The sequence below is a fragment of the Cebus imitator genome, unplaced genomic scaffold, assembly GCF_001604975.1.
Source record: "Cebus imitator isolate Cc_AM_T3 unplaced genomic scaffold, Cebus_imitator-1.0 Scaffold486, whole genome shotgun sequence".
Lineage (NCBI taxonomy): Eukaryota > Metazoa > Chordata > Mammalia > Primates > Cebidae > Cebus > Cebus imitator.
Window position 1 is genome coordinate 681,874 of NW_016107801.1, and position 22,689 is coordinate 704,562.

At 58.0% G+C, this 22,689-nt stretch overlaps 1 protein-coding gene across 2 annotated transcripts in view; it reads right to left on the reverse strand.

Annotated features, from left to right (window-relative positions):
• Positions 1 to 9,762: 9,762 nt before the first annotated feature.
• Positions 9,763 to 22,689, reverse strand: part of COL5A1 (collagen type V alpha 1 chain) — a 197,390-nt gene continuing 184,463 nt past the window's right edge. For both annotated transcript variants that reach the window (XM_017513083.2, XM_017513082.2), the window contains exons 65-66: positions 18,535 to 18,768; positions 9,763 to 12,100 (exon numbers count right to left, since the gene is read on the reverse strand). In XM_017513083.2, coding sequence (XP_017368572.1) covers positions 11,954 to 12,100; positions 18,535 to 18,768 — 381 coding nt within the window. In that variant the 3' untranslated portion in view covers positions 9,763 to 11,953. The remainder of the gene's footprint in view (positions 12,101 to 18,534; positions 18,769 to 22,689) is intronic.

Below are 22,689 nucleotides of genomic sequence, written 5' to 3' on the forward strand. Positions count from 1 at the left end.
AAGACTCTGTCAAAGAAAAGAAAAGAAGAGAGGGAGGGGGAGGGGAAGGGAAAGGGAAAGGGGGAGGGGAGGGGAAGGGGAGGGGGAGAGAAAGGGGAAAGGGGAAGGGGAAGGGGGAAGGGAAGAGAGAAGAGAAGAGACCTGTGGAGTCTTTAAGACACTTGAATTTTAATGATATTCCAAGCTTTATATGGGAGGAGTAGATTTCTTTACAGTGGAATTTTAGCATCAGAGGAATCTACAGGGCGTGTTTTTGTGAACCCGCTGTGCTTTGACACTGACCGGCCTGGGTTCAGAGCGGAAGTCTGGGAAGCCCAGCGAATCCTGCCTATTCCAAGCAGCAGGAACATCTGCACACTGTTTAGAAACACACGTTCTCAGTGCTGCCCCATACCTACGGAACCAGGCCCTCCGCAGGGAGAGAGGGGTAGGGGGACCCCACAAACTGTTTGAGGAAACCTTCCAGGTGGCTCTGAAGCAGGCTAAAGTGTGAGAATGCTGCCAGCCCTTTCCAGCGGCTCCAGGCCCTGCCCTCTGTCTCCACAGGCCTCCCTGATGGTGAAGGAGAAGCAGCCGTCCCGACCTGGGACAGACCTCTCCTCTTTTCATCCAGTCTTCTCTTGTCCCCTTCCACGCTCGTGCGTGAATGTGGAGCCTTGACGAACAATGCCCCCCAGTCCCTGCCTATTCTCATCAGAACCAAAGCCCTGGGCCAGACTGTCTTGCCTCAATATCTGCCCTGCTTCTGTCTCTCAAGAAAGTGCAGAATGAGGTGATCACGGCTGACTCCCAGTAGGGCAGTCTTTATGGCGTGCCTGGCACCGATCTAAGCGACTCCCATGCCTGGCACAAAGGGTGGGTGGCCAAGGCTCCAGGGAGGTGAGGCAGAGCCATGGGCTTGTGGGGTCTGCCCTGCCTTGGGGAGCATGTGGGGTGTTTCCAGGCAGAGTCTGTGAAAAGTAAAAAGTTTCTCATCTCATCAAAGTTTCCCTTTTGGTAAAGAATAAATAGTAAGTGTTAGAAATAACAGTTTCTTATAAAAACTAACTTCCTTCAAGCTTCCTTGCTTTTTGCTGAAAACTCTTTGTTAAGTCCTATGTAGCTGTTAAATATAGTAAGGGAATAAGTACATTCCATGTCCCTGTACTTCAGCCAAGTTGTCTGTTCTGGCCTGTAGCTGCTCAGACATGTCCAAACATGCCCAGGCATCTCCCGGCTTACAGCCCACGCCTCTTTCTTGTTTGGAAATGTTATTATTCTCCTAGTTTTCCATAAACAACCCCCTTCCATTGTTCTCCATCGCACATTTACCTATTTAGGAAAGTTTTAAGTTTTTAGGCAATCAGGATTAATCTAGATTGTGAGGCCCAGCTCCAGCCAATGGAGACAGGACACCGCAGTGAGGGCTCAATGTGTCAGGGATAAAAACCTCTGCTTTTCTTTGTTCAGTGTGCTCTCATGACAGTCAGGCTGCTGAGAAGCACCCTTTCTGCAGAAAGTAAAATTGCCCTGCTGAGAAAATTATTTGTCTGAGTGTTCATTCTTCCTTTGGCACTGAGGAGCAAGCATTTGCTTCTAACAAGTCGAAGCCAGTAGAACTCAAGAAAGTTGCATGACATCTGGTATCAGTACCATGGCTGGGACCCAGTGGGAGGCTTGCTAGCTGCACCCAGCCAGCCCCATGTAACCCTTCATGCCTGGGATGCCCCCGGGAGGAAGCTGGTGCTGCATGGGCAGTAGGAGCACAGGAGGGGCACAGCAAATGTTGGACCACCCTACTCCCAGGCCCACATCAACCTCCACCTGCCTCTTGAGCAACCAAGGGCACGGCTGTCTCCTCTATGACATTTGCTGTGGGCCAGCACTGGAGCTGGACTAACATGGACAGGTGGCATGTGGCCCAAGCCCCACCCCGGATGTCTCGGTTCCAGCTATGGAACAGGACTTCCCTCTACCCATCTATGGATGATCACCTCTTCTCATTTTGAGCTCTCATCTTGTGGAATCTGGGAGGGAGCTGCAGAGAGCCAGCTCCAGGACCCAGCCTCCAAGTGCAGAGGGCAGAGGGCTCTTCCATGCACAGCGTTCCATGCAGACCTCCAACAGACAGACAGACAGACAGACAGACATCACAAAGGCGTACTTGATAAAGTTATCCAAATGGCTTCTTCTGTACATCTCCACATTCCACCTTCTTGTGGAAGGTGAGATCACACCTCCTCCTGGAAGCCCGTCCTGAACACTCCACCCACTTGGAGCAGGCTTGACTCTCAGCCTGGGGCTTCCTAGCCTCTGGGTGGCTCTCGGGGATCTCAGTTGTGAGTCTGGTCTCTTTGGTACTTGAGGTCATTGTGGGCAGGACATTCTCTTCTCTCAAGAGACTCACTCACCAACCCAGGGCTGTACACTCAGCAGGTTCTGGACACTAAGAGGTTGCTCTGTGATCAGTGGCACCCTGAGATCACCTGGCCAGCAGGTGGTGAGCAGCACTGGTGCAAATGAGTGCAAGACAGTTGCTGGGACCTGGGAGAAAGCATTTCCCAGCCATCAACTCATCTGGCCCTACAAGCTGTGGCAGCACCATCTATTTTGTGGATGAGGAAACCAGGTAGCCGGACATCTTGCTTCTGACCCGTCCCGTGCATGAATGGTTAAGAAACACACTTCAGGTCCCAGAGTTGAGTAATGCACGGGCATGGACACTCAAGCCTCATGATTCCTGAGCAGCCTGACCCAAAGTTGGCACCACTGCTCCCCACCTCCTGCACTCTCAGCCTTATGGAGTCCGCTCCCCTTGAATCTGGGCTAGGCGTAGTGATTTGCTTCTAACCCACAGGATACAGTGAGGGACATGAGGCATCCCTCCTGTGGTTGGCATAAAAGATGGTGCTTCCATCTTGCTAGCAGACTCTCCTCTGCTGCGCTGGAGCAGGTGGCTGTGCTGGGAGGCCCACATCACAAAGAACTGAGGGTAGCCTCCAGCCAACAGTCAGTCATCACCTGAGGCCCTCAGTCCAACGGCACTCAAGGACCTGAATCCTAGCAACAGCTGTGAGTGAGCTTGGAAGTGGAGCTCTCCCCAAGTGAGCCCCAGATAAGACCCCAGCCTCGAGTGACACCTTGATTGCAATTTTAGGGCAAGAGGGATCCCGAGGCAGACACCTCCTGAGATGTTTCTGGATTCCTAACCCTCGGAAGCTGTGAGATGATACACGTGTGTGGTGTTGAGCCTCCAAGCTTTGGGGTCATTTGTGACATAGCAGTAAAGAATGCAGCACGGAGCACACTGCCCCTGTGGTCAGTATTCCACCTTCAGGAAGAGTCTTAAATCATCCCGACCCTGAAGGAGGGTTCAGCCTAGTGGCTTCTAGTTTGAAAACGAATTTGAGAACGTCCCGAAGGATAGTGAACATGCTCTGCCGAACGTGTTAGTTCTCAACAGATGCCAGGGAATTAGGCTTCTCCCAAACCTGCATGATTTCCATTTGTCAATTTGGAAAGAAAAAAAAGCGAGATGTTTTGGGCAGGAAGTGCATGTGGCTTTTGTGGAAGTATTCACTCCTGGGATGTTACTAGAAAGTGAGGTTTTCCTGCCTGGGGCACAGAAACAGACCCCAGTTCCCAAGAGAGGCTACTGGGTCAACTTGAGTTGAGCCAGAGCAGTCTGCACGTCCTCCCAGCTTGGGAGGGGAGCTGGGAGGAGGGGAGGAGGAGCAGGCCCAGTCCCTCCAACCCCTGCCGGCTTCCCCAGGCTGAGGGCGTGATGGGGACGGCCAGCAGAGCCGGGGTGGGTCTCCCAGGCCTCAGAGTGCTTTGCAGACCTGGCCACGCCGGGAACACGGGCTGTGTGCCTGAGCCTCGTGCGTCTGGAGGGGCGCTCCTGGGGAGCAGTGTCCCCTCGAACCCTGCTGGCAGGGCGGGGTGGGCTTTCCGAGCCCATGGGCAAGGACGGTGATGCTGCCTTCTCGTCTCGTGGGCCACCTTGTCAGGGGACATCTGTACAAACCTCCACGCCTCCCACGCTTCAGTGGTCACCCAGGGCTTGTGGCGGGGTCAGCTCTTCCCAGGTCCCACAGGTGCACATCCACCACCCCATGTGGCCACGTCGCCTCCCCAGACTCCCTGCCTCACTCCGGTTGGATTCTTGGCTTGTTACTTCTCCTCTGTTGAACTGTCCTTATGACAAAGTCTCACTTGTGAGATGCACACACAGCACACACCACACTCACTGGCACACTCCCCGCAGGCACACACACACACAACACAGGAACACACATACAGTGCACACAGGCACACACCACACAGGAACACATACACTACACACAGGCACACACCACACAGGCACACACCACACACAGGAACACACACACACTACACACAGGCACACGCTACACAGACACACCATACATCACACAGACACACATCACACACACAGGAACACACACTACACACAGTCACACACCACACAGACACACACATCACACACAGGAACACACTACACACAGGCAAACACCACACAGGCACACACCATACATCACACAGACACACATCACACACACAGGAACACACGCTACACACAGTCACACACCACACAGACACACACATCACACACAGGAACACACACATACACCACACAGGCACACACACATCACACAGAGGAACACGCACAGACTACACACAGGCACACACCACACAGACACACCATACACGCAGGAACACACACACACCACACAGGCACACACCACACAGGCACACACCACACAGACACACCACACACACAGGAATACACACACACCACACAGGGACACACCACACAGGGACACACCACACAGGCACACACCACACACACACAGGAACACACACACACTACACACAGGCACACACCACACAGGCACACCACACACACAGGAACACACACTACACACAGGCACACACCACACACACATAGGAACACACACACACACAGGAACACACACACACACACCACACAGGCACACACCACACAGGCACACACACATACACACAGCAGCGCACACACCACACAGAGAGGCTACACAGTTGGATCAGAATGAATGGCTCCTTTTATGCTCTGGGTAGGTTTCGCTGTACTCGAAATCATTGAATCCGACTCCCACATCTGCATGCAGTGGTGTTTCCTGTGATATGTTTGTAAAATAGACACTTATGTTTTATGTATGCATCTAATGCACACTGTTACACGGGCACACCTCCAACTCCATGGAAAGCTTACAAAGTGCTTCGTGCACTCACCTCTAACTCCATCTAAGGTGCGTGCAATGCCACCTGTGCACACCTGTAACTTTAAAGCATACGTAACGTTGTGTGCTCACCTCTGCCTCTGTTCAGTGTGGTTCCCTGGACCCCTCTTCCTGAGGTTTCAGTATCTGACTTCATTCAGCTACAGGTCCAGCCCGCCGTGGGCTCTGACGGGGGCCCCTTCCTGCAGAAGTGCGTGTGTGTGGGGTCGGCCACGGATATTGTCTCCACGCAGCTGAAGTGAAGCAGAGAACCGCATGGGGTGGGGGGTGGGGCCTCATGTACTGCAGGTTCCACCTCCGTCTCCCCACAGGTGGCCTGATGACTTAGAAGTGCTAGAGGTGGACACAGAACGCGTACTTTTAGGGTGCTCCCTGGGTGACTCTGACATGCAGCCAGGTTGGGCGCCACTTATGGGCAGACCCTAAGAAACACCAGGAACACGTCTGGTGAGCACTGGGCTTGTCCCACTAAGAACCTGCGGCTGCCCTGGGAGGTGCGCTCCCGTGCCTGCTGGGGGTGGAGCGGTGCAGCTCCCCGGTGGGGGAACAACCAGGACCCGACCCTGGGAGGCGTGGATTTGGGAGGACCCTGGGAGCCTGCATGAGCCAGTGGGAGCTAGGAGGTGGCGTCCACACTGGGAGCTGGACCCACACGGTGGGCATGCGGGGTCAGCATCAGTGAAATTCAGGGTGTCCGTGAACTCCGCCCTCCCGACGGCCCTGGAGCAGCTGTGAAAGCTTTGGCTCTCCCCTTTCCCCTTCTCCAGGCACTCCGGAACGCAGACGCCCCCGCACTCCCAGGTGGCTAGAGCCCGGGGACACTCAGTAAGACAGCCCTGGGCAGCTCAAAGGACTTCTTTGGCCTGGCATGGGCCAGCTCCAGGGATGCCCCCACCTTCCTCCTTAGGCATGGATGGGATTTTGTCACCAAGACATCTGCAGGACAGGGGTGCGGCCTCTGGCCACGTGGCAAGAGTGTCCCCTCAATTCATAGGTCCCACGTGCAAATGGGCAGACGGGAGCTCTGACTGGTAGATTCCTGGTGGCGTCTGAGCCCGGGGCGCTGAGGCAGCTGTCCTCAGCCTGTTCTCACCAGGCCATAGCTGTTGCTGTGTGAACGTGTGTGCACGCGTGTGTGCACGCATGTGTGCGCTCCTGTGGCGCTGTGGGGGTCATGCCCGGGGCTTGAGCATCTTCTGGGATTCTCTCCTCTCACTTCCGACCTTCTTTTCTCGGTAAATCCCATCAACCTCACCTTTGAAACACCAGGAACCCCTCTCCTTTCCTTCCCCCTCCCACTTCCCTCCGGCCTCTGTCCGGCTGTTCCCTCTCCAGCAAGGCCCTTCCTGACAACCGGGCTCCATAGACACCCACTTGAGACGCACATGGAGGCTGCTGCCTGAGGCGGCTGAGACCTTAGTGGCCAAGGGCCCTGGCAGGCAAGGAGGCTCCCTCCCCTGACACCTGGAGCCCTGGGCCAGCTTTGCAGGGACGAGGCCTCTTGGCAAAGCCTCTGTCCCCTTCCAGGCTGGTGTGCACACAGTTCCCCTCCTGCCTTCCTTCCCGTCAGTCACGCTAGAGCCCAGGGCACTAGCACTAGGATGAAGGAGGCTGAGGGATGTCTCTTCCAATACAGGAAGCTTGGATTAATTCCTGCCCCCGGCGAGAGGCAACCTGCTTTCTCTTTCATGGGGACAGACGTTTTCCCTCATCCAGCAAGGGTCAATTCGGCCCTCTAGGATCCTTAAAACAAAGGACAGTGATCACCCCGCTGCTGGGGCACTCCACAGGAGTCACGTCCTGGGCTCATGAGATGCAGTGAGCCACACCACAGCCCGGGCCTCTGCACTCTGCCTTCCTTGCCCGGCGTGTGGATCTCCTGTCCTCCAAGACTAAGAGTGGGGACCAGCTCCACTTCAGGAGACCCGGCCCAGGCCAGGACATGTGCCGGTGCTCGCTGAGGAATTGCTGGGGCCGTGACAGTGGGAGGTAGAGCTGTGGGGGTGCTGAGCCCAGCTGCTCTGCTCACGTTCCCAGGGACACCCACTGCGAGCACTCATGGGGCGTCAGGCCCAGTGCCAATTCTCCAGCCCAGTTTGCAGGCAGGTGCTTTCATCAGCTAGGCTCCAGGGGTGAGGTGAGGTGCAGAGGGGCCGGGGCGACCTCCTCCGTCTACCTTGATGCCTCGCCTGGAGGCTGAGTTCACAGTGCTTGCCTCAGATGAGCCTGGCAGGTAGCTGGGCTCTGTCTGTGCCTGCAGGCAGCGGGGAGGAGTCACTCTGTCTCCAGGACGCCCCAGCTGCACCTTGGCTTTCCCCTGACCCGGCCTCCCTTAGCTTGTCCTGGAGCGTCACCTGGGTAAGAGCGGGCCCTCTGGGTCACAGGCCTCCACCTGGGTGGCGGCATTTAAATGAAATCTCTCTTCCCAGTCATCTCTGGAGCCAGCTGCAAAGGCAGCACCTCGAGAGGCTGCATCCAGGAAGGAGATTGGAGCATCTGCCATCTCTCAGCTCCTGGGAGGCTCCTCCCTTCCCAGGCTTCGCTGCCCACACCTTCGGGGCACTCCATAGGAGGGGACAGTCCCCGGAGGCTGAGCAGTCCTCCAGCCTCCCGCTGCATGCGACGGTCAAAGGGTCATTGTGAGTCTGGGCCACCGACTCCTCCGGACCAGGCTGGGGCCTCTCTGCGGGACGGATCCGCCACCTACCTGTGCGATTCCTGCCGCCCTACCAGCAGGCACCATGCCAACTGTCCACCCACCTACCTTGCTCCCCCCCTCCCTCTGGATTCGAAGGCAGGGACCTTGAGATCTGTCACGCTTTGATGACTGTGAGTGTCCATGGCCAGAGGCACGTTCCCAACTCAAATGCACCTATCAGACACCACCCTAGTCCGCTCTGGAATATCGGGAAAGGGGTGGGCTGCTCAAAGGCATGGTGGCTGCGTGTTAAGTGGTGCTCGTCCCTCAAAGCGTTTCTTAATGTGGTCTTTAAACTGTTGATGCTGGGAAATGGTTGCCTCTTCTGACCCTGCACATCCTGATTCATGGGCTGTTTCCCCTCATTCCTGGCTGGTTCTTTCCAGAGCTGGTGGCCACGTGGCACCTTGCCGCGTGCCATCCGGGAAACCAGCCGGCGAGCAGCGTTTCACGTCCCAGCCTCCTCCCCGAGGGCAGCAAGCTATTAGTTCTTCATCTGCCTGTGTGCCATCCATCAGTGATCAAACAGTTTTAACCACGTTCTGCCCGGGGTGACGTAGGTCAGCAGCCTCCCATACTCTCACAACAGCCCCAGCTTCCCCGGGCAGTGCTGCAGGCCACCCTTCCATTGTGAAAGTAGCCCCGTCCTTAAGCACCAACATGACTCGGGATCACCAAGGCTCCTGGCGCTCCGACTTGAACGTGCAGCGGAGTTGTTCAGAGGCCCGCTTTCCGATGAGTCAGCGCGCTGCCACAGCCCCTGAGCCAGCAGGCCTGGGATGGGCCCAGGGATTGGCACTTGTAACAAGCTGGTGCCAATGCTGCCAGTCGCCAGACCACGCCTGAGACCCCCTGGCCTCGGTTACTCAGCAGGAATAAACGGACCCCATATCAGCGGCTTAATACAACAAAAATGCGCTGCTGCTGCCCCTGCTACCTGCTCATCACGAGGTGGCAGGGGGCTCACTGGGAACCTGCTGGTGATGCAGCCCCTCCGTGAAACGTGGCTGGTGCTAGGCAAGAGGGAAGGCCACCGTCAGACTGGAAGAGTCAAACGCCACGCGGTTATCGGCGGGAAGGAGCCCCACGCCTTACCCCACCCCAGCCATAAGGAGCCAGGGAGGCTGATCCTGCTACACACTGGAAGGGTAGCACTGGAGAGCTTCCAGAACATCCCCCCAGGGCTCTGATGGCCCGGGGTGAAGAGTGAGGCTAGTACACGGTGGTGCAGATGCCTAGCAGTGACCAAAACTCGCCCGTCGGTCGGGTGCCCAGCCACGTTCTAACATCCTCCCAAGGGCACAAAGCTGTCCACGCCAGCCCCAGCCACTCCCGAGGGATGAACCGCACCTAAGGACGGCTGGGGCCGTCCCCTCCTTTCTCTGCTGTGGCCAGTGTCATTACGTCCAGCGGTCTTGGTGTCCCAGGACGGTGTGCAGTCCCGTTTGGGAGGGGCCTGGCCACACGTAAGAAGATAGCCACTCACATCTATTTACGGTGGAAACAGTCAGCTTAATTTATTGAAAAAACTATTACAATTATTCCTTTGTTACACCGGTTTAGAATAGTTTAAGATATCCTTTCCTGGGCATTACAATGAGAACTTACGACACATCTATCGGATCTCTTGAAAATGTACAGTGTGTTACTTGACATTGTATTTCAAAGGGCCTGATGTCCTAGAATCTTTATCTTGCGTTTTTTTGCTTACCGTTTCTTCTTTTCACCAGCATTTGTCCAATGATATATATATGGGGAGGAAAAAATAAAATTACACCAAAAGAATTTCTGCAAATATAAGAAGTAATTTTATTGCAATATACTGTGGCTAGGGGTGTCTGGGGAGAACGGGACACGTTTTGAAGTTCAGTACAAATTATGACAACCTGGAAGGGACCACAGAGGAAGAAAATGACAGAATCAAAGGACAAACTAGATGGGATGAGAAATCAAAACAGAATCACATGACCTAGACATAGTCCCCAGGGCATGGCGGGGCAGTCCTCGGCTATGGCTTTTCTTTTGAAGGGAGGTGAAGGTGAAAGTCACTGGCACATGCTGGCATCCTGGGCTCCAGAGACTCTGCAAGCCAGACTTTTCTTTGGCAAGAGCAAGACTTATTTTCCAGGGAAATTTGGAAAATCTGCATTGATGGTGTTTTGTTCCTCCTGGGCGGCTTGGCTGTGGCTTCCCAAGCTGGAACTACATTCTGGTGGGGGGGTAGGGGACAGCACCAGAGGGCCCAGCCTCCATTTCCCACGGGGGGAGAAAAGGGCACTGGACCCGGGCAACTTTTCACAGTGAAGACATCGCCTTTCCCAACCGCCCCTTGGGTCCTCCGCCCAAGACGGCAGCCCCCCTGACCTTGATGGCCAGGAAAGGGTTCCCCAAAGGGGACCTCGCCCACCCGCCCTGAGCTCCAGAGCTGCTGATGCTCGCATCCAGGACATTTGAGACGGGAATCCAAATCGGCTACTGGGGAAAGAAGTGCTGCAGGCAGCTCTGGAGAGACTCAGAGTTCATTGCACCATTCTCCATCTCCCGAGACAGCGCAGGGCACAACTGAACGGCTTGGAACAGACACGGAAATTAGCACCACAAACAGTCAGGAACCAAATACAATCCGCTATAGTCACGCTGATGACACTGCAGGAAGAGTTTTTTATTGCTTGTGTGTGTTTTCAAATCAAGTAGGCACAACCCAGTACTCCTTACCGCCCTCGGGAGTGGACGCGCCGGGGCGGGAGGGCGCGGGAGGCGGCGTGCTGGGCGCTCCGGCCCCGTGGAAGGGAAAGTGACATGCGTGATCTTAAAGTCCTCGACAACAGACTGTGGAGGCAATAACAGAATGAAGCAGAGAGAACGAGGCGCGGCCAGGCACCCCGGTGCGCCTTCAAGGAGACCTTAAAACAGCACCACGAGAGACAAGTGTAAAAAATAAGCACCAATTTTCATTGAGTTATCACCTACAAAAATATGTGGTTTCCCTGCCCTGGACACTCTCCCATCAGGCTCTGCAGGAAGAAAAATGGAAAAGGAAGCAAATAAAATTAATCGAAACCTGTGTTTTAGTCTAAGTGCATGTAGAAAAAGTAAAATGTTCAAAAATTTGTTCCCTCCCTATTAAAAAAAGCCTAGAGCAAATCAAAACCTGTCTGAAAGGGGAATGGTACCTGCTTTTCAATGGCAGCATAAATTCTTGCTGTCCCGGGCAAATCTCCGACTCATTGCACGTTCTTGGCCGGGGCGGGGGTGGGAAGACTTCCTATTTCTGATCAGAACTGTGCTGCAACCCAGAATCCGGGCCTCGCCCCTTCTGTCCGTAGGGCTGGGACTGGGTTTCCGTGCGTGATTGAAAGCCAGGCACACTTAACATTTATAACAATACAATACAAATATTTACTTAAAACTCACAAAAACATAAGCACCCTTAATCCATCGGGAAGGCACCTGCAGAATGACATTTGGCCTCTGAATGGACCGTGTTGGGGGTTGTTAAAAATGGAGGCTTTGGTGACGGTGGGGTGACCTTTACAAGGCTTACCTCGGAACGTTTTCTGAAGGTCAGGGGAAATACACATCTTCAAGTTGAATTTAGGGAAAAATAGAGTGTCCAAATCTGGCAGTCTCTCCCCCAACCCCTGTGAACTATTCACGAGCAGGATTGGTCAGGTGAGCCGGGGGCCGGAGGCGTGGCCCCGCTCCCAGGGCGCGTGGGTGTGGGCAGAGCATGGGGCAGGCCCAGGCGCTGGGGTGCAACTAGGTCATGTGATTCGGCTCCGGGGGGCGCGGCTCCTTCCCTCTGTTCTCTCCGGGCTGGGGTCCCACACCCTGCGGTGCGCGGTGCAGATGGAGTCAGGTGGGAGGGGAGGGAGAAGCCTTCACTGTCCAGGGTCAGAACGTGCGCGGGACACTCACGAACGAACGGCATGCTGAGGTCACGAGGTTGCTCTCGGGAGCCCGGGCTCCGCGGCTCCTAGCCCATGAAGCAAGCCGGCCCCACTTCAAATCCAAATTTCTGTGACGCTTCACCGAAGTCATTGAACATGATGTCCACGATGGGCACCTGCCCCACTCGGGGCGTGTCCAGCTCCAGCACCGTCTTCTGGTAGCCTTTCCTGGTCTGGGGAAGAGGGAGACAGGTGGCTGGTGGTTAAGAACAGTGGGGGCTCTTGGGGCTGACTGATCGCCCCCCACACCCTGGCTGGCTCCGACACCCAGGCTGGTGTCCTGACTACCCCCACAGCCACACTTGCCCAGGCAAGTATTGGAGGAAACATGGCTGATCAGAGCTCGCAGGTAACCCCACGGACCCCTGTGCAGTGTACACTTAACTCCTTGCACAGGTGGGAGGGGGCGTGGGGTTGGCGTCAGCGAGGGGACAGGACCTTCCCAGGCTGCAGGTGCAGCTGTTCAGCCCCTCCCATCCTGCCCAGTTGGGACTCATTGTAACACCCAGGTATTTGCTTCCAGGCAGCCCCCCAGGACCCAGTGCCAGCTACAGAACAAGCAGGGCACCCTGGAAAAGAAAATGGGGGTGGAAGGAGTCCAAGGTGGCACTGGCAGAGCCTTGAGCCCCTACGATGGCCCGCCTCACACTGCCTTAGGCACGTGGTGGGCCGGGTCCCTCAGAAGTAAGAGGGCTTCACCTTCGCAAGCATGGGAAGGGATGGGGACCTTACACACCGTCTGGTCCAGAGGTGTCTTGGGTAAACTGAGGCACAGAGGGCTGGGGTAGCGATGAACCAGTGGCCTGCGGGATGAGTCTGCACCAATCCCTTGCTCAAGCCAGCACAACCCTGGGCGCTGGGCTGGGGGGGACAGAAGCCAGGGAGAGGTTTCCTCCCTCCCAGAACACAGGTAGCAAAGGTGTGAGATTCTTTGGTCCCTCCCCAAAGTCACCCAAATGTAACTCCCAGGGTTCAGGACATTTATACCTGAGGCTAAGCTGGCCCTGCTGGCCCGTCAGCTTCCCCCAAGACAAGGGCCCCACATGCCGCACCTTTCCCACAAGCCAGGAGCCTGCAACACATCCTGGGCAAGTGGCTGAGGCCACCTCTGACCCAGACCAGGTTTACAGTCTCAGCTGGATCTGGGCCTGGGAAGGATCTCCTTCCACTGCCCCATCCGCAGAAAAATTGATGGCGTTTGGCACACAGAGGCTCGCAAATCTGAATGTCTTGCGGACCGGAGAGATGAGCAGAGGGCCAGCCAGGGTGCCCTCCAGGGTGGGGGGCAGTGTTCCCAGGAGGCAGCCTGGCAGAGGGCCCAGCACAGGCTCCCAGGCCAGAGACTCAGATAGCAGCCCCACTCTGCCGGTGCTCTGCTCCCTGAGCAACGTAGACGGCGTGGCTGGCTCCAAGGGCCTTATTCTCCCTGGCTAGGATCTTGGCGTTTGCGTTCCCGTGGATGGTGTTAGGAGGTGGGGCCAGTGGGAGCCGAGGGGGAGCCCCGTGAGTGGGATTAGTGATCCTATAAAAGAGGCCCCGGAGAGCCCCTTGCCCCCTCTCTGCCGTGTGAGGGTGCAGTCAGAAGCCAGCTATCTGCAGCCCGGAGGTGACGCTCACCGGAGCCTGCCCTGCCGGCAACCCAGCCTCCAGAACTGTGGGTGACAAATTTCTGTTGCTTGTGAGCCACGCAGCTGGTGGTTTTGCCGTGGCAGGGAGTGGACTAAGACCCTGAGCTGGGCCATCCAGCCACGCCGCTCCCAGGCCTCTGACCCTCAGACAGACTGAGATAACAAACATCTGTGGTTTTAAGCTGCTAAATTTCGGGGGCTCATCGGTGACAAGCAATGGATAAGCAACATACCGTCTGTGACTCGGTCTCCTCGGCTGGAAAATGGTTACGCTAACATCACAGGAGCGGTGTGAGAGCGAATGACAGCTCGCCTGCCCCGCACGCATTCCGGGTACCGTGTCCTGAGCATCTCTAACTTCACCCCTGCTCGTGCCCACTTCTCCCCGACCCTGCCCTTCCCACGGGCCCGCCTTGAGGGCAGCACCCTGCTCCTTGCTGTAGCTGCCTCAGCCGGCATTGTTTTCAAGCTGGGATTGGAGCTTCGCAGCAGACGTGAGTTCTCAGGGAGCTCGTTCACCCCAGGCAGCTCTGACCCCGGCCCAGAGAGGCAGATTCCATCGGGCTGAGGTGGGGCTCGGAATGTGCACTTGTAAAAACGGATGTCTCCGACGATTCTGATAGGCATGTTCATGACTGGCCTTTGAGAAACGCTGTCCTAAAGGACGTCACCATGGGGACCCTTGGACTCAAAAGAAGCCCACGGTTCCACAGAATGCCGAGTGTGGGGCAGACCGCACCCCGTGGCCAGCTCAGCCCTGCAGAACGCAGCTGGGAAGTGCTGCCCCACAAGCCTGCCTGGGTGGCCACAGCTCTCCCATGGAGAGGGATGGCCGGGCCAGTCGCAGCCCTGTGGTGTCTGGGAAGGATGGGTGGGAGCAGGGCTAGACACGGGGTCTTCAAAGACAGGCGGCCACCCAGACCTTCCAGGGGATGAAACCCCGGGGGGGGGTACAGACCCCCTCATCCCCCCCGCAGCAAGGAGCTGGAGATCACCCCTGCCTGTCTAGCCCCTCTCCTCAGGCCCAGTCCCACCCTGGGAGTCCAGTGAGATGGGCCAGCCTGGCTTCACTCGGCTGCTAGCAGGCGGCGCTGTCCTGGGAGCCAGTGACCAGTCAGCAAGCTGGCAGGACGGTGCCCGGCCTTCCTTGTCCACCCCGGGAGGGCGGTCAGCAAGCCGGCAGGATGGTGCCCGGCCTTCCTTGTCCACCCCGGGAGGGCGGGCAAGCAGCCCTTCTCAGTGGAGGCATTGGTCACGGCTTTCCTTGGCGGTGGCATCAGCCTCTCCCCAGTGGTATGGGCCACATTTGCTGAGCTGCGGGTGATTTCCCGGGATTTATGGGACCCCTCTGCTCCAATTATCAGAGCGCTTAGAGAGGGGCGTATTTAAAGTAGGCTGCGGCGAGCCGCTCCGTTACCCCGTTATTCCAGAGGCATAAATAACCATTACAGGCCAGAAACGGCCCCCCAGAGGCGCCGAAAGCTGCACAAACCCCGGGATTTATGCGGCGCAGCGCCCGGGCCCTCCTGCAGGTGATTTGTGCGTCTCCGCCGGGCCCGCTCAGCAGCCCCGTCAATCAGGCGCCCCAGCCAAACGAAGCCCACGTTGGAATTCCAATTTCTCTGGCCGTTATTACAATATGAATCACGCAGGCCTCCGGGCGCTGAGGCAGGGCTTTCGCCGCTGGCCCGAGTTTGGGGCATCAGGCCTCCTGCAGGAGCACCCGTGATTAAATGAGAGGGCTATGACTTTTCAAATTGTGGCTGGGTTCATCAGGGACTGGGGTCAGCAGAGGACCTGCAAGTCCAGGCCAGCGTCCCTGCTTGCCACCCCACGGCCGCCCCGTGCCCCAGCCCCACGCTGCTGCCGCTGCCAGCCTCCCACCCACACCTCCGCTCCAGCCTGGCCGCAGAGCCCGCCCTGCCGTCAGGGGTTATGCAGTTTTCAGCCGTTCTCTCTCCACCTCTTCAGAGTCAGAATCTTTGCTTTCCCAAAGTAGCGGCTTTGCCTCGCCCTGCCCAGCGGACAGTCTGGGGATCCCCGTGACCCCAGTCCTGCCTCTGTACCCAGAGACACCCCAAAGACAGTCAGGGAGCTCAGGAACGCCCGCCGTGGGGAAGGGGAGAGAGCGAGCCAGGCTCTCCTCTTGGGCTGGTACCTGCCGCACTGGGCGGCGCACCAGACCCATGCTGCCGGCTGCCCGAGGGGATGGCGCGGTCTGGACGGCAGTGGCACCTGGTTTCCAGCTTTGAGGCGCGGTCCTGAGCTCCAGCGGTGCCAGCTTCTTTGAGTTCCATGGCGGACAAGAAGCAGTGGATCCTCTAAGCCCTTGCAGCAGGGGGACCCTCTGCGCTCCCTTCAAGCTTTTCCTGTGTGTTGAATGCTGCTTCTCCATGGGGGAGATTTTGTCCCCCCAGGAGATGTGTCTGGAGACATTGTGGGGTGCCGTCACTCTGGAGAGGGCTCCTACTGGCATTTGGCGGGTGGAGGCTGAGAATGCCAAACAGCCTGCTGTCCCCCAGTCACAGAACTGCGGGCCTGCTGTCCCCCCATCACAGAACCGCGGGCCTGGATGTCAGAACCGCCTGGGCTGGGAAGCTGCTCCCCAACCCGGCTCCCTCTGCATGACTGATGGGACCAGAACCAGGAGACGATGGGCGGATATTACAGACAAGTAGACTTGGGCTCAGTTCTCAGAAGAGCTTCCTCATCCTGAGACTGCGGCCATGGCCTGGGCTGGCTCAGGAGGTAGTGAGACTGCTGTCAGCTGAGGCATTCAAGATGCCGCTCTGCCAGGAAGGGGCTATGGTGAGAGGAATGCTGCAGAGGGAATTAGGAGCCTTAGCTCTGCCACACCTGGGGACCCTGGGCGAGTGAGTCGCTGTAACTCTCTGGGCCTCAGGCTTTGCATCTGTCGAATGGAGGGAAGGCATGCATTGCAGTTCGCATTTGGAAGTGGGGAGTGTCTCTGGTGGGGTTTGGCACACGGAGGCTGGCATAGTTGAGTGTCTTGCAAACCAGTGGCCACGCTTCCGCAGAGGCCAGCAGCACACCCTCATCATGGGGACACCCTGGGCCGAGCAGAGGCCTTTCTGCTTGTGGAATGAAACAGATCCCAGCTTAACCCTATCCCAGGACGCAGGGGGAGCGAGGAAACATTGTGGAAGACTTCCAAGACCTCCCAGAAGCGGGCTTTGCTGATGGAATGAGTAGGGCAGGAGCTTCAACAGGAGCTGGGATGAAAGAAGTTGGATCTTCCAGAAAGTTCTTAAAAGCAGCAGGAGCCTGTCTAAGCCAGATTAGGGAGCCAGGATCTGGCCCACCCTTTAACCTCCACGCGTCCCTCACAGGATCCATCTTTCTAGCATTGTCTTCCAGGGAACATTCCCCTCTCTGGAAAGCTGTTCCATTCCCTTTACCAGATAACACCCACTGGGCCAACTAGTTTCCCTTTTTGCCATGGAAACCAGGAAGCTCAAAGCCAAACTCAGGGCTCTGTCCCTCCAGGTCCTGCCTCTCCTTTACAGGGTTCCTGATTTCTCTTTGCCTCCATGTTTACTGCCTTACACTTGTGGTCCATAGTATCTAAACATAGTCACAGGAAGTAGGGCTTGTAGTGGGTCAGACACAATTCTGAGCTCTGAGGCGTGGTTTGGTGGGCTCCCCAGAAAGCCCTGTGAGGCAGGTGCTATGTCATCCTCATTTGAAGAGGAGGGTAAGGTCCCCGGTGTCTTTAAATGCCTCTTCCCAGGGACCTGGACCATCACTCTCACACACAGCTGAGTCAGCATATTCCATAGTCACATCCGAAGCACTGACCCTGACCAATTGCAGAAGACAGTGGAGTCCGGGAGGAGAGGCCGAGCAGTCCTGGTGAGGACGGCCCCCACTGGGCACAGCCTGGCCAGGCAATAGCCCCGGGGGACATGGCGTTAATCCTCAATGAGGCCCTCGGGCAGCAGAGGAAAGGGGCGGAGGGTCAGATGCAGGTATCCGCAGCGGTGCTGGGCAGGGGAGGAGGTGGGATTGGAACCCGGGGCCACTGTGCTCCCAGGGGCCTGGCACTCTCTGTCCGCGCCACCCTCTGGCTTTCCCTCCTGCCTGGGCTCTACGCTGAGGACCCATCTCTTCTGCTCAGAGGAGGTGCCCTGCAGGGCCGGCTGTAACGCCAGTCCCGTTCCCCTCAGCTGCCCTGGGTCAGAGCCATGGCGTGGACATCGGTCCCCTCCAAATCTCCAGGACAGGTGGCCACATCCCAGACCTGTGCAACGGCCCTGGGTAGACGGCAGCCCTGGGAGGGGCAGTCCCAAGGGGACCGTGGCGGGGGTGAGCCCAGCTCACTGGGTAGGGAGGAGGAACGGCGTGGATGTGGGAGGCCCACGGTGGGGCAGAAAGACGGGGGCACCAGGGCCAGCACCTGGCCTGAGTGCCCGTGAGGTCTGAGCAATCCTCCCTCCGCTAGGGCCTCCATTCCCTCATCCAGGAGCAGAACCGCTCTCCCCGCGCGGGGGCCCATGGTCCGGCCATCCAGAGAGCTGGCATCTCAGCCTGCAGAGCGTTTTGGGCGCAGACGTGCTCTCGGGAGCAGCCCCGGCTCAGTTCTGGCCACTCCCCAAAAAGCCCTGTCCGAGCAGAGGGAGGCTCTCAGCTCCAAACTGGAAGCACAGTGGGGTCCTCACTTCCTCACTCCACGCCACAGCCCTGGACAGAGAGAGGGACCGAGGACCCCGGCTTTTCAGCCAGGTCTCAGATTTCCCATCCTGACCCACAGAACTCTCAGAAGTTCCCTGAGCTCTGGCTATGTTGTAGGCTTAGGATTCCTCGTCTCCCTGCAACTGTGGGGCTGCCTGGGGTGAGAGCCTGGTCTGGGGCCCTCACGGCCCTGCAGTAGGCAGAGTGGGGACGGGCAGACCTGTGCGAGTGAGGCGTGAACCCCACGTGGGCATGAGCGGCGGCGCGGGGGCGGCGCGGACACTCACAGCACAGCCGTCCACCAGGGCGTGGATGTAGGGGTTGTTGTCATAGGACATCTCCTCGTCGTTGGAGCCCAGAAAGCGGATGGCCTTGTCGTAGCTGCCCGTGGCTGCGTCCTGCCAGGCCACCGACTGATAGCAGTGGTAGGTGACGTTCTGGTGGGCAGAGGCGCTCAGCAGCCGCAGGAAAGTCATCTGGACCACGCCCACGGGGTTGCCCTCGGCGTCCACGTAGGAGAGCTGGGGGGACAGCAGGGTTAGGGCTCAGCAGGGCGGGGACACACACAGCAACAAAGGCCTGCATCCGCACTGCCCTGGGCTTCACCCACACTGTGGTCTTCTTGAGGGCACCACCTAGAAACACACTGCACCCACAGACCCCCCGAGGCCAGCACACATGGGCTCTCCTGGGCATTCCCAGGAACAAAGGAATCCACGCCTCACATCCTTCAGGGCCTTAAATAATCCACCCACCCCTCTTGGCCCATGCTTATCCTTCAGAGCGCAGCACCTGTGCTGCCTCCTCCAGGAAGCCTACCCGGATTAGATGCTCCTGCACTTGCTCTGTGGCTGTCCTCCTCAACCTTAGTTTGTCAGTGTCTGTCTTCCCTACCAGACTGTAAGCTCGAACGGGGCAGGATGGCATCCTTCTTGCTCACTACTGGCCTTGGTACCCACTCGATGGCTGCCCCAGTGTGCACATGACAAAACTCTGCTGCATGGCCAATGGCGGCCAGCGTCTCCAGGGCAGCACCCACTGCAGTGCCGGCTGAAGCTTCCCTCCCTGCACATCCACCCGTAGCCCTCCTCCCCTCCCACCACCTGGGCGCCTCCATCCAGATGGTGATCTGGGTCTCCCCGGTCTCCATGTGTTGAGTGAACAGAGAATCACTCTCTAAAATACGCCTTGCATGAAGACCAGTTCTCTCATCCCTGAAACACAGAGCTCTTCATGCCATCACTGGATCGGGGCACTGGGAGTGGCAGGTGAGGCCTGGATTCCCCTGAGTAAGGGGTGCAGGGCCAGAGAGGGGCGCAGGGTTCCCTGGGTAAGTGGAGGGGCGTGGAGCCCCCAGCTGCAGCACCCCTCTCCTGATCCCTGAGCCTCTGCACGGCTCCTCCCTCTGCCTGAGACACTGCCCACCCACAGGAGGAGCCCCACTGCTGTCCTTTGGGTGACAGCCCAGACCACTGCTCCTCCCCACCTCCAGCCTCTAGGGCTGGCTTAGGGCATCCCAGCCCTCCCTGTGTCCCTCCGCTGACACCTGGCGCCCTGCTCCTGTCATCATCCCCCAAGGCCAGCGAAGGAGGGTGCTCACAAGATTTTGTGCACAAACGAGCATCTGCCGGGTGCCCAGGACGTGCAAGGCCCTAGCCAGGGAGCCCGTGAGAAGCTGGAGCCAGAGGGGGCACGAGGCCTTGGGGGGTGAGTGGGCCAGCTGCAGGGAGGTGCTGGGGGAAGGCGAGCCTGAGGGAGGGTCAGGGCTGTGCGGGTGGCGGGGGTGACCGGGGCCCTCTGGAAGGCACGGGGGTCTCAGATGATGTCTGGCATGGCCGCTCCAGAAAGGCCACTCCTCCCCTTCCCAGCAGTGTCCCCTCAGGGCTGTGCGCAGGACTCCTGCAGCCAGGGTGGCTTCATCTGCCTTGCCCATAACGAAGGCCAGCCCGGGGCTCTAGTGACAAGGACTCTCCCTGAAAGCCTCCAGGGAAGGCATCAGAGGAGGACACTGTGCAGCTTCTGAGGTGGCGTCTCCAGCGTCCCGAGCTGGGTAACCGGAACCGGGCTGCTCAGCTCCGCCAGGGGCAAGGCCCAAGCAGGACACCCTGAGCGATGCTGCGTCTCACTTTCTGCATCTCTGCTGCAAACTCAAGGTTTCTGAAAATCCTGACATTGCCAGGATGGATTTTCAGAAAGGGACACGGATGCATCTTAGCTTCCCTAAGTGAAGCACACATCTCTCCCGGCCTGTGCGGGACCTCTCTGCAGGGAGGGCCTGGCTGGGCGGGCCGGCCTGTCCCCTGTGGCATCGGGGAATGAAGCAGGTTAAAGCCACCGAAGCCGGCGCCTGAGACCTGCTCTGCACACGCTGGGTGCCGTGTTTCGGACCCTGCCTCTGGCCTGCTCCGAAAGAACCCCACCGAACACGTGAAGGGAACTGAAATCAGTATTCCCACGAGTGTCTGGGCACAGGGAGTGGGAGGAGGCTGAACACACCACAGCACCCACTTTTCAAACAGATGTCACTAGAAAGAACCCAAGGCGAGAGGCCGGCCCCGGGCCTGGGCCTTCCCAGGGGCGAGGGAACGGCTGCGGCCCCAGCGCCATCGGCGAACTGCGCTCTCAGGCGCAGCCACGAGAACCTCACAGGTGGACCTTGAGGTGAACAGTGCATACCGACCGACAGAGGGGCGTCCGTTGCTCCTTCCGGAGGGAACGTGACTGACTGGAGGAAGGGTGTGCCACAGAAGCAGCGGTGGGCGGCGCCGCACACAGAAGGACCTGAGGCCCCGGTGCCCATGCGGTGGCAGGGGGCAGGGGCAGGGAACACGCTGCCCGTATCGGAACCCCAGGGCCCTATGCTGAGGCCCTGCTCTCCTGGTGGGGGGTCTCTGCGGCATTACAACATGCTGCGTCGTGGGTGGCCCTGCCCAGGTAAAACTCCCATTTCTGTTCTCAGATGGAGTCTGGCTCTGTCCCAGGCTGGGGCGCAGCGGCGTGATCTCGGCTCACTGCCTCTAGGCTTCCAGTGATTCTCCTGCCTCAGCCTCCCGAGTAGCTGGGATCACAGACACCATGCCTGGCTAATTTTTGTATTTTCAGTAGAGATGGCGTTTTGTCATGTTGACCAGGCTGGTCTTGAACTCTCGACCTCAGGTGATCTGCCTGCCTCAGCCTCCCAAAGTGCTGGATTACAGGAGTGAGCCACCATGCCCAGCCCATTTCTGTATTATTATTTTTAATGGGGAGGGAGTCTTGCTATATCGCCCAGGCTGGTCTCAAACTCCCAGGCTCAAGTCATCTGCCTGCCTTGGCCTCCCAAAGTGCTGGGATTACAGGCATGAGCCATTGAGCCCAGCCAAAAAATCCAGTTTCTTTGAGAAGAGGCCCCCATCTACCTCTTGTCCACGGATGATATTCACACGGCTGGAAGTAAGGCCATGGAAAGACCCTGAAGTAAGGGGACGTGTTCCCTGGGTCGCCCCTTCCCCCACCCCTCACCAGCTGTCCGTGGAACAGGTCGAGAGGCGGAAGTGGGCCGCTCGGGCTGAAGGCTACAAATGAGGAAAATACAAGGAAATTGGGCTCTTTCTCCATTCCCATTTGGGAGGGTGCTGAGAGGCTCTTTGTGGAGGCTGAGCGCTCTCATTGAGGGGCAGGGCCGAGGCCGGGCGGTAACTACCCACAAGACTGCAGAACAGACCCTGCCACCTCGGCCCCCAGCAGCCTCACCCCCAGGGCCCCTTCCCTGCCTGACCCGCACGCAGCATCCCCTACGCTCTGTCCCTCTGGGCCAAGCAGCCCTGGTCCCGGCGCCCCCGAGAGCTTCAGGTCCTTCTGCATGCCAGCAGCTCTGTTTGGAACTCAGCACAGAGGAGGTGGGAGAAGGAAAAGCAGAAGGAGGAAAGGAAAATCGGGACTGCAAATACACAGCAAACCACAACACGGGAAGCCTGCAGAAACGTGGCCAGGTGAGCGCAGACCCTCAGAGCGTCTGCAGAGGAGCTGGCAATGACTTGACATCAGCAACAACGAGAGCACAGGGATTAATACCCAGCCGTGAATGCCCTCAGGCTACGAGACGAGGGGCCTCAGAGGTGCGGACAGGGCAAAGGCGGCTCGGGGCCGGTGCTCTGGGTCCTTGGGGGAAGGATGGCCTCCGTGTCCACCCAGGGAGGCTGGGGCTGCGGCCGGGGTGCAGCAACCATCGGCAGTGGTCAGGCTAGAAGAAGCAGAACCCTCGGGCTCGCTTCTGGTGAGCATTTCAGAGTGGGGCCACTAGATCCCAAGAAGGGAGGGAAAGAGAAGGAGAATCTGGGCCATAAATGGCACCCCGAGCCCATCTGTGTTCTAGAACTTTGGTCCTTTAACTCGCTGGGAGAAGGGACAGAACTCCAGGAAAGGGCCCAAGGCAAACTGGTGGGTTCCTAGGGGGGCTCCAC